We start from the raw sequence: 11948 nt of genomic DNA, 5'->3' as shown, positions 1-11948 counted from the left end.
AAGGGAGCTATATCCTCTATCAGGAGTACACACCGGCTAACCGATGGATCGACACCTTAAATTAACTCTTCGAACTGAGAGAAGCAAGACGCGCTGAAAATGGAATACAACGTGGTTCCCGTACGGGTCTTCGCTGGACGTAGCCGGCATTGAGTCCACGGCAGACAATGCAGTGAGCCTGAAACCCTACCTCATGTTCTTGGTTCATGTTCACGGGGAACTTGCTTAGGAATATTAGGCACAACAGAATACGATCTAGAATTGCAGCAGCATTCTCCCAGAAAGGTTACGAGGTACATGAAGAGGTGACATGTGTTGCTGAAGGTGGAAGGAACTGGAGAATAGATTTCGCAATCGACCGAGGAAAGAACGTTGCATATATTCTGAACCCCACCATTAGATATGAGGTCTACTCAAGTCAGCCAGCAGAGGCAGACGCGAGAAGTGAGCCATCTATGAACCAACTACCAGCTACTTCAAAAATCCATACATCCCCTGTACCGTATAAGGGTTGTAGGACTTTCCATCAGAGCAAGAGGAACAATATCAAAAATGTTAGTTGAATTCTTCAAAAGTGCGGGCATTCCCAAGAATCTCTACTGTAATTTAGCTGTCTTGGCCATTAAAGGCTTCGCACAAATGGTTAGAAATCAGCTCTATAGTACTGTATACGAGAAGGATTATCATGCATTCAACATTTAAGTGTTATGGTATACTTTGTCAGGTTTAGGCAGTCTGTCATTCTAGGAAGTACAAATAAATAAAACAACAAACACATTGTTGATATTGTATCTTATCCTGTTCTCTAAATCTTGGCCTGGCTCAGCGGAGAAGCTGCATGGATTGTCCAAGTCTATCAAGTTGTCGATTATGGGTCCTTAGGTGCAGAAGAGACAAGTTCTATACCCTCAAGCTCTGTTGAAATGTTGCTGCATCAAGTCTACCAACATTCCTTCTTGTCTGAAGGTCATTCCTTCGTATAATTTCCCGTTGTTTTCTACGATCTCTTTTATCAGACACTTGGGTTCGTGTATGCTGCTCAAAATGACCCCTGGTGGACATAAGTCGTCACATCGGCCCATCAGATCAGCAATTATCACATGTAACGCCTGAAGGAAGTGGCCCTCACGAGGAAGACCTATAGCTAATTAAGGCCGTTCCGGAAAGACATCAAGGATTTAAAATTGATGCATTTCAATTAATCTCCACCAAAGTTACATCTTTCACCAGTTGTATCAATAAAGAAAATAGCACTGATTGCTTTAAATAATTTTAATATTTGATTACTTCAACAACAAAGAACGTATAAAATTGTTTATAAAATATTGTACAGATTACGTATAAATACACTCGAGATTCTCCTTGTTCGTTTATGTTCATCCTTCTCTTATGTCTGACGTCAGTATGAATACAAAGAACTGAACATTTAATTCAAATTTTCTTTTATTCTCTTCCCATTTTAAAAATAAAATTTGTCTACGATTCTTGTCTAACTAGAAGGAGCAAATTCCGCAAACACACTGGATAAAGGTTACATATCTCGTCACATGGTTATAAGGTATTTAGGAGTTGTCGTAAGGATGGAAAAGAGAAGGCGAATAAATTTCTGATAATATCACAATTATCGTGTGTTTTCAGTGTATGGGACACTCACCAGGATTACTTGATTCGAAAACTGGAATTAATCCAAAGAAAAACAACTCCATTTCCCACAAAAGAGTAGCGTTACTAAAATGTTGCAAAGTTTGCGCTGAGAAGACTTTGGAGGAAGGAGACGAGCTGCTCAACTAAGTGGTATATTCCGAGCTGTCCGCGGAGGGATGGCGTGAAATGACATTAGTAGACGAATAGGTCTGGGTGGTGCTTTAAAAATAGGAAGGATCACAGTATAAAGATAAAGGTGGAATTCAAGAGGACAAATTGAGGTAAATATTCGTTTATAGGAAGAGGAGTTAGAGATTGGAATAAATAATTTATGAAGGGAAATGTTCGATAAATTTCAAAGTACTTTGAAATTATTTAAGAAAAGACTAGGTAAACAGCTGATAGGGAATCAGGCACCTGCGTAACTGCCCTAAATGCAGATCAGTGGTTATTTATTTATTAATTTAATTTATTTATTTATTTATTTATTTATTTATTTATTTATTTATTTATTTATTTATTTATTTATTTATTTATTTATTTATTTATGTATTTATTTGTGAAGAAGTTTCATTTCTCCGTTCCTCCATATTTACGCTCCAAAGACACCAATAGTATTTGAGATCTCAAAACTAGGGCCTGTTTTTATGAATTGTTAGGAGGGTGCACGAATGAATGATCCAGTCGATGAAACCTCCAAATAAATGCTCAGTTTGCCTTGATCGCTCCCATGATGCAGTCCACCAGCTCCTTGATGGCGCCCATGATCTGTAGAGGCAGCGCGGCCAACTTGGATGAGACACATGTCTGCACATTCTGTCTAGCGCTGCTGAGGAGCGTTATTGTCTCGGTAATTAGTCGTGTTGCTTCCACAGCGTACTGCGCCCCTTTTATACCCAGTTTAGCCGTCACTTGACCTTCGCACAGGGCCACCATCCATGAAGGCGTCAGGGATTTACATCCTTCCCATTCCGTCTTACCCTCCAACAAGGTAGTATTGACGTCTTTCACTAGATTAAGCAAGGAGATGACAATAGCCTTAGCTTTTTCTACCTGCAATCAAAATATGGCAATATACTTTATTTAACAACAAAACCGGAATCTTTCAATTCTAACTATTAAATCGAGTTATTTGAAATGAATATTTTAGCGGATTCGCCCTGTATTTACTGATAGAAGTGGTATGTGATATTTTGTTATTGTATATTTAAAGACAGGACTGGCTTACCTAAGTGCAGAATAATAGTTACTCACCTGATCTACAACACACCCAACTGCTCCCTGAGTCAAGTTGACGGCAATATCTCTAGTACTTTCCGGTATTCTCTTGAAACATTCGCCTACATCCACTCCCGTTTGCTGTGCCCTCTCCTGTAGACTGATCACCACTTCATCGATCTTGCTGCTGATGTTTTCTGATATCCTGTCTATTCTCTGCTGCTGCTCTTGGGCCATTTCCTCCATGTGTATTGTTACGTTCGTGGCCGCTTCATCCAGCACCAGTATGGTCTTCTCTAGAAAGTTAGAAACTCTCTGGAACTGAGTGTCAGCCACTTGGTCGACATCGTTGGAGGTGACCTGCAACAATGAGAAGAGTGTGATGGGTCAAGGAGTCATTATGGACACTGCGACAAGGAAACGTTTAAGAAAGAAAGATGCACACCCTTCATTTCACTCCTACTGTGTTGATGCTAACTTTAACCTGTTATATTTACAATGCATTGCATCCTTCGTCCAGCATCGATGCCCGTATCTTTTCTATGCATCAATTCTTCAGTAGTGAGATTATTTGTTATTATTTCTTACATCGTCCAGCAGAGTTCCCCACACCGCAACTGGCCACTGCATTACCGAATGCGTTATGGTCCGGCAAGTGGACACAGCTAGCTCTGAAAGGTTTCAGCCCAGGACTTTTCTAAACTGTAGGGCTTAGCCCTGCTGTTTTATTGGAGTCAGTTCGGTTAGTTCCAGCTCCTGGGCTTACTCAGAATATCGTCAGGGATCCAACCCCTATAAACTATTGTGTTGTGTTGTGTTGTGTTGTGTTGTGTTGTGTTGTGTTGTGTTGTGTTGCGTTGTATTGCGTTGCGTTGTGTTGTGTTGTGTTGCGTTGCGTTGTGTTGTGTTGTGTCGTGTTGTGTTGTACCAGTGAATTTTCTCCAACAAGTCACCCTCACTGGCACCACCACCACCACCACCACTACCGGCGCCGCCACCGCTACGGCAAATAACTCGACAACCTGCTCTCTCATCACCTTCTCCACTCACACCAGGGGAGTTATGTGTCCCGAGGAGGAGCCTTCCACTTCAAGATTAAAACACGTTCGCCATCTCGCCATTCCACTAGTTCCCCAAATAATTTTCTTACGCGTAGCTGTTATGAGGCCACCTTCTACTATCTCAGAGAATGCTTCACTTTCTACCCCAAACACAGCTTCCACCTCCAAATGTCCACCCTCCTCTGGAACGATACGACCAAACAGATCAGATAAAACCATTCAAACCCAACCCCAATTCACTCGCAGTTTACTCCTCATCAACACTTACCAGCAATGTATATCGTTTCGAACCATCTTAAGATCCCCCAACGTTTTTGAATACGCCATGAAGGCCACGCCGATATTCGACACTTCAATAAATGGCCTCACTAAAATGTCAATATTGAGGAGACAATCAACAGGCTGGACCACATCACAGTTTCTGATCAACAAGGTTTCTCCACCTCATTCAGTCCCCTGTCCGAGTCATCGAGCACCTATCACAATTCTCTTTCCACCCCATTCATCACCCCTGGCACAGTCTCATTAGGTGTGTGGTCAGGGTTTTGACACGGATATCCCCGAAGAAACCATCCTCCAAGAGCTGAATTCAGAGAACAATGTGTACAAACCATTTCGTATAAGAAGACCGATATTCATGATAAGAAACTCTCTATACTTCAGGTGTGACCGCCTGATGTCAGCCGGGGATCGATTTTTAAACAACACTACAGAGTGGAACTACTCAAGGACACCCAACAAACCAAACACCCATGGCGCAAGAGCCCCGAAGGTCCATGACCTACCAAGTGACCGCTGCTCAGCCCAAAGCCTGCAGGTTATGAGGTGCCACGTGGTCAGCACAACGAATCCCCTCGGCCGTTATTCTTGGCGTTCAATACCTGGGTCGCAATCTCACCGTCAAATAGCTCCTCAATTGTAATCGCGTAGGCTGAGTGGACCCCGAACCAACCCTCAGATCCAGGTAGAAATCCCTGACCTGGCCGGGAATCTAAACTGGAGCCTCCGTGAAAGAGGCAGTCACGCTACCCCTACACAGCGGGGCCGGCACTCAACGCCCCTCCAACGCCTCTGCCTATCCATTGTGACCGGTGTCTGTGCTATAACCAGGATAGTACCACTCAATGCAAGGATCAGCGGTTGCTCTGTGGGCATTCCTCCCAATCACATCCCACCAAAAATGTTCGAACACGCTGTCCCCACTCCACCGCAACACTTGTGGCCAAGCCCATGCCACATACTCCCTCCAATTCAAAGCTCGCACAGGTCCCTCCGAAAACCATCCTGATATAGTTGCCCCACCGAAAATCGTCAAACCTCCAACCATCCTTGCCAGCACGACCTTCCCATCACCATCAATTGAAAATACCGATAGTCCCCTTCCTCAGCCTGTTCCTCCTCAATATCTTCTCCTACCACCACCACCTAGTACTCTCCACCTCCAGGCAGCCGCCAATAAAGCCCTAAACCTCCACATCCAAACCACATATTCAGGCCTATGCACCCATTTCCAGTTCACGGATTTGAAAATCTTGTTTGAAAGGGACCATCGTCCTACGCGATCCAAATCCCTTCTTATATCTCCCACTAGCAGATGTACCCGTGCTTGGCTACGGGATTATCAGAAGGTCTGTCTTTGTGGTTTTCCTAACTGAAGTCAACTTAGACTATTACAGAAACGTCAGTAGAATGTAGCGATTAAAAGCAATGTTACCATATAAAATACTCGATCAAATGAAAAACCGCACATTTTCTCACTTTTAACGAACAGTACTGCGGTGCCGAACTGACAGTCCACAGTTCCAGTCCTGGAATGACGAGGCCGCAGACAGCCGTGAAGAGTCCTCTGCCAGTATTCCGTTAATTATGCACACTGCTCATTCCAATCAGTGCCTCAGAGTAGGGACTGAATAGCTCGAATGCTATGATGAACCAGTTTGTTACGTACCAATAGTATCAGAAAATTAATGAACCAGAGGAATGGCATGCTAAAGAAGAAAGTTATCTAACTCCCCAACTACTTCCCGCCAATATTCAGTCAGGCCGGTATACTTAGTACGACCGGGCGAGCTGGCCATGCGGTTAGGGGCGCGCAGCTGTGAGTTTACATTAGGGAGGTGGTGGGTTCGAACCCCACTGTCGACAGCCCTGAATATGGTTTCCCGTGGTCTCCTATTTTTACACCAGGCAAATGCTGGGGCTGTACCGAAATTAAGGACAAGGCCACTTCCTTCCCACTGTTAGTCCTGTCCTACTCCACCGTCGCCAATAGACCTATCTGTGTCGGTCCGACGTAAAGCAAATTAAAAATATACTCGGTATACAGCAGTAATCTCATCTGTCGGAGATGAGTGGCAAGAGAGACACAAAGCACTTCGCAAAAAACAATGGTCAATGTGATGTTATTGTTGATCAATGTTATGAGCTTTCTGTATTGTAGGTCTTCATATTTAGTTTTCTTTCGACTCTTTGATATTAGGGCGTCTTACAAAATTATTTATAGCGTAGACTGTAATTCCTTATTCTCCGAATTTACATACCGATTTTCATTCAATTCTGTTTATCCTTTTTCTGGTGACTCGGCGCTGATATGGACTTAGCAACAAAAATCCAAATTCATGCATATCTCTGTTATCATAGCCGGTACGGTAAAAATGTATAAGTCCAAATGATCGGAAATCTGCATATATAATTTGATACTATATAACTTTAGTTATGTAGTATTTGTCGATAGGACTTCGAATAACACAAATATTAAAGAATTAAATTTTAGGACTTCCCCTAAACTACCATTTCTCTCAGCGAGAATAAGATTATTTATAGCCTAGATTGTAGGGACTTATTTCCCGACTTATCATACCGATTTTCATTAAAATAGGGCCATTAATAACAAATATTTGAGAATTAAATTTTTGGCTTTCCCCTAAACTACCGTTTCTATCAGTGTGAATAAGATTATTTTTGGCCTAGATTGTAGCAACTTGTTTCCGGACTTTACATACCGACTTTCATTTAAGATAGGACCATTAATAACATAAATATTTGAGAAATGATCCCGTATGGTGGAATATAGCATTAAATATATCCGGCTTCGAATTTCGAAGGATAATGTTCTTGAATGTTGCAACATATGCCAGGCATGATGTGTATTTACCAGTGGCAGGCATGATATACTGTATATTGACCACGAGTGCTCCCGACTAGTTCAACAGATTGCCTGCACGGAGCCGCGCTGTTATTTGGAGATGTTACCTCAAATTAAAACAGGGAATGAGCAGAAGTAGCTGGAATAAGCTGCAGATGTAACAGCAAGAACCAAATTAGAAACGAGTATTTTCTTATTTATTAATACGTATTGCAGATAACAATTTACATATCCCTTCTTAAAGATCAAACTTAATGTAGTTTATATTGATGATTAGGTCTCGATATTAATCGACATATGATATGGTTAGTTGGAAATCGATATTTGGAATAACAACAGTTCTTTAATGAATGGCAGTAACATAATGCACAGTTAGGTCACATGTAATTACCGAATTATAGTAAGGTCGAACAAAGAACAATCTAACCCCATACCACACACCTCTATATTTATGTTGATGCCTTGGTATTCCATCTGAAAACTTCAACTAGCTCTCCTGCAAAATTTAGAATTAGTACTTTAGCAACTTTTGATTCTAGGTGCGTCAATTACGTATATTGAACGAATCTTCTTCATCGTCAAGTGGAAACGACAACCAACCTTTTAGTTAACCTGTTGCTTTATTGTATTATCCGCCGGCCTCGTGGTATAGGGGTAGCGTGCCTACCTCTTACCCGGAGGCCCCGGGTTCGATTCCCGGCTAGGTCAGGGATTTTTACCTGGACCTGAGGGCAGGTTCGAAGTCCACTCAGCCTACGTGATTAGAATAGAGGAGCTATCTGACAGTGAGCTAGCGGTCCCGGTCTAGAAAGCCAAGAATAACGGCTGAGAGGATTTCGTTGTGTTGACCACACGACATCTCGTAATCTGCAGGCCTTCGAACTGAGCTGTGGTCGCTTGGTAGGCCAAGGCTCTTCAAGGGCTGTAGTGCCATGGGGTTTGGTTTGTTTTTTATTGTATTATCTATAGGAATTCACAAGGAGATTTCCTATTCGTTGGGGATTAGCCAGATAACTTAGACAGAAACTCAATCCATGAACTATAAATATTCTGTAAGAGTCCTAGTGATATAGTAGGCGTACTATTTGGTTTATTTTTGGTTTGTTAGAGGTTTAACGTCGCACTAACACGTCGAAGTTTTCGACACCAGAATGGGAAAGGGCTACGATTGGGAAGATAGCGGTCGTAACTTTAATTATGGTACAGCCCCAGCTTAGTTCATCTCATCTAGAGAATAGCGTATTTTATTTAACGTTATAGAGCCCTCACTAGCAAGATGTAGTGTTTACAGTGCGCTATGTTTTCTGGTATGGGCTGGAGCAATTTGTAACTTTCATTGACCTGTTTCAGTCTTATCCTTGGCTTTGACAATATGAAAGTGACTGAGGTATGAGCGATGCTAGTAACACCATTCCTTATGCAGCCAGTCCCTGCTATGAATGGTGTGAAAATATCGCCCATAGGGTCGGCTATGGGGGTGCATTTCAGTGGGCTTGGCAGACTAATAAGCAATGGCAACTTCTGGCTCGGGGAGGAAAGCAACGGGAAACTACCTCACTCCTCATTTCACTAGTATGTCTCTTCAGTGATGCTTAGGCTGTCTATGATAGCCTTTGGTGGAGCTGTGGAGGATCAGACCAGCCTTCGGGCTGAATACTCAACACATCTTTGTATGGACTAGGTTCCTTGCCTGAAGGTTCAGAGTATTGGCTTTCAGTTCAGATTACCCCGGGTTCGATTTCCAACTGGACTGAGAAATTTAATTTTGTATGGTTAATCCCACTAGATCGGAGTCTGGGTATTTATGCCCATTTTAGTCACACCTCCTCATCTACAAACAACACAACACAGAGGCACGCAATAGTGAGTGTATCTTCCATACAGGAAAGGCATTCGGCCGTAAAAATGTGCCAAATGCACGTCAAATTGGGGAAAAGGAAGAAGAAGAAGTGATTTTCGCATAAACCCTAAATTAGAATTTTTTCGTTGTGCTAACGTTATCAGGAACCAGTTTGTCTGTACCATAAGCAAGTTTTTCAGGTGTAGATGAGGTAAGGTCTAACTGTATTGGATTGCCGAACCATTGGACACAACCTGAGAAAAGTAACGCAAATTGTAACTATTCTAATTTCGTCTTGAACTTATATTTGAGGTTTGTCTTTCCGGTGCCCAATATTTATATTTCATAACGTTCGTAGGTCAAAAACCTCTTCTTATATGATATCCGGAATATTGACTTAATCCGTAGATACTTCTAGAATACACAGTGCTAGGAAACAAGAACTACCTTTCCCAAAAGAAAATTATTTTCGTTTCAATGCTACTAGAAATTACTGACGTAGCACGAAGCCTATCTCAGAATTGCCTGTGTATCAGATCAAGAAAATCTCGTTCACTAAATATTCACCTTTTAGAAAAAAATGCAATCCACTGACTTCTGCACGGATACCGAATGAATTCAGGAACTAGCTGTCATTGCGCAAGCACTGTTCTCACATTACAACTTACCTGTAGCAGGAAGAGGGCTCCGATCAAAAGAAGAATACTCCTGCAAGCCATTTTGTTACTGAGAAGGCAGAACTGACTCGTTGAGCTCAGGAGGCAGTCTTTATCTTCTCCGCGTCATATTAACTAATATATGGCGAGATTATGAAACACGTAACCTACCTCACCAAGAAAGCAACTCATGAACCTTGAACTTGAGCGCATCGCGTGATGCAAGTGACATTGAATGTAGTAAACATTTTTAATATTTACCCTATGGTATAATAGATTTCAAAAAAGTGGTTTATCAGGCGAGTTGAGCGTGCGGTTAGGGGCGCGCAGCTGTGTGCTTGCATCCGGGCGATAGTGGGTTCGAACCCCACTGCCGGCAGCCCCGTAGTTTCCCATTTTCACACCAGGCAAATGCTGAGGCTGTACCTTAATTAAGGCCACGGTCGTTTCCATCCCACTCCCAGCCCTTTCCTACCCCATCGTCCCCATAAAATCCATCTGTGTCGCTGCGACGTAAAGCAAACAGCAAAAAAAAAGTGGTTCTCAGTAGTGAAACATCTAGACTACAAATTGCGCTTGACCATCACAGAATTCTGTGCTATTCTAAGCAATCGTTAGCTCTATCCTAACTATGACATACACTTAACAGAGACACAAGTTGAAAGAGTGGGTCACTTCTCCGTCATCACTGAATCACCCTCCAAAGTTTAACGTTTAATTTAACATTTTAATATTATGACTAGCTGAAATCCATCAAGACATGGTGGCCAATGGGGTAAATATTTATTAAAAATGTTAATGTTGAACTGCAGAAATATTGTAAAGAGAGGAATAGAATTAAGTTATATAATAGATACATAGTTACTAGATGTTGTAGTAAGAGTCGAAACATGACTGAGAAATGATATAATGGATGGGGAAATATCCTCACGGAACAGGGGGTGTGTATCGTAGAAATAGGATAGGAATGGTAGGAAGGGGAGTATTCATTCTGGTGAAAGAAGAATTTGTAAGCTACGAAAAAGTTAAAGATGACGAACATGAAATTTTAGGGGTAAGGCTCATCTCTACACACGATAGACAACTTGATATCTTTGGAGTGTACAAACCGGGAAAGGGTAGCGCTGACGCTGATTCGGAATTATTTGATAAGATAATTAGCTATGTTGGAAATTATATGGAAAGGAGCAGGTGATTTCAATTTACCAGATGTGAATTGGGAAGGTAATGCGAACGACAGGAACCATGAACAACAAATGGCAAATAAGTAAATATGGGAAGGGTAGCTGATTCAGAAAGTGATGGAAACAACCAGAGGGAAGAATACTCTGGATGTGGTGCTGGAAAACCAGATGAGCTCTACAGAGAAACGTTATCAGCAACCAGTTTATCTGTACCATAAGCAAGTTTTTCAGGTGTAGGTGAGGTAAGGTCTAACTGTATTGGATTGCCGAACCATTGGACACAACCTGAGAAAAGTAACGCAAATTGTAACTATTCTAATTTCGTCTTGAACTGAACTCAACGTCCGGAGAACGTTAAATGGACGGAGAAGAAGCCAAGGAACAGGGATCGCCGAGAGGCTATCTCTCCGACAACGCCCAAAAGGCCAAGGTCGGGGGATAGTAAGCCATCAAGTTCGGCTACAAAACCGCCCGCCAAGAAATGCCCTAACGAACCTCTTCAGAGCTAGTCTATCTTTAGGGTACGTGCCGAAATCATGGTCTGAAGCTAAAGAAGTATCAATCCCTGCTGGAAGGGAAAACTATGCCCAAGCCAAAGCATACAAACCATTACGTTTAACCTCCTTCATGCTAAAAGCAATGGAGAAAATTCTGGATAAATATATCAGAAGAGACGGTCATGTCCTTTTTGAAAAGACCAACTTCAGTCAAGGTAGCAATAATACCAAAACCCTTTCCAGACGGGAAACTGAAGGCGGAAGACGTGAAGGAACTTTCATCTGCTCTGATAGCGCAAATAAAACCGCTGTCGGACGGATGCCTTTCAGGCTTCCTCGAGTCGCCAAGGCTGGGAAGTAGAGCAATGGTACTGATCTGTGCAAATCCAGAAACTAAAGGCTGGCTGGAAGAGACAATGGCAAATTTCAACCCTTGGAAGGAGGAGAATTTGGAGGTGGCAGAAGCCAAGAAGGTGCTGAATACTACAAAGATCATCACCGAGTTTCCTCCTCCATTCGACAAGATGAAGGTTGATGATGTGCTTGTGAGGATACATCAGCATGACACCAAATTTCCGATGAAAGAGTGGAGTGCTAAATGCAACATCTACTGATGACACAGGAAGGACAATTGTTTTGACACTTAATAAATATTTTGAAGAGCTCAAGAAGGCCAAGCTTGAACTTGGGCAGATCAAATTTC

The 11948-nt window shown here is 42.3% G+C and overlaps 1 protein-coding gene across 1 annotated transcript; it reads right to left on the bottom strand.

The window, feature by feature from the left end:
• Window positions 1-1257: 1257 nt before the first annotated feature.
• LOC136866336 (uncharacterized) lies at window positions 1258-9719 on the bottom strand. Its single transcript, XM_067143196.2, has 3 exons — window positions 9577-9719; window positions 2899-3222; window positions 1258-2697 (listed from the first exon to the last, which is right to left on the bottom strand). The coding sequence occupies exons 1-3, from the start codon at window positions 9625-9627 to the stop codon at window positions 2353-2355; spliced, it is 720 nt and encodes a 239-aa protein (XP_066999297.2). The 5' UTR covers window positions 9628-9719; the 3' UTR covers window positions 1258-2352.
• Window positions 9720-11948: the final 2229 nt, after the last annotated feature.

The sequence above is a fragment of the Anabrus simplex genome, chromosome 3, assembly GCF_040414725.1.
Source record: "Anabrus simplex isolate iqAnaSimp1 chromosome 3, ASM4041472v1, whole genome shotgun sequence".
Taxonomy (NCBI): domain Eukaryota; kingdom Metazoa; phylum Arthropoda; class Insecta; order Orthoptera; family Tettigoniidae; genus Anabrus; species Anabrus simplex.
This window is presented reverse-complemented; position numbering and strand designations above follow the sequence as displayed.

What these genes read in the sequence shown, in the direction of transcription:
- LOC136866336 (XM_067143196.2), bottom strand. Translation starts at nt 9,627, where the DNA reads ATGGCTTGCAGGAGTATTCTTCTTTTGATCGGAGCCCTCTTCCTGCTA. An exon ending in GAGCCCTCTTCCTGCTACAG is followed by an intron (nt 3,223 to 9,576) that starts GTAAGTTGTAAT and finishes TCATTGTTGCAG; the next exon opens with GTCACCTCCAACGATGTCGA. An exon ending in TTGGGTGTGTTGTAGATCAG is followed by an intron (nt 2,698 to 2,898) that starts GTGAGTAACTAT and finishes TTTTGATTGCAG; the next exon opens with GTAGAAAAAGCTAAGGCTAT.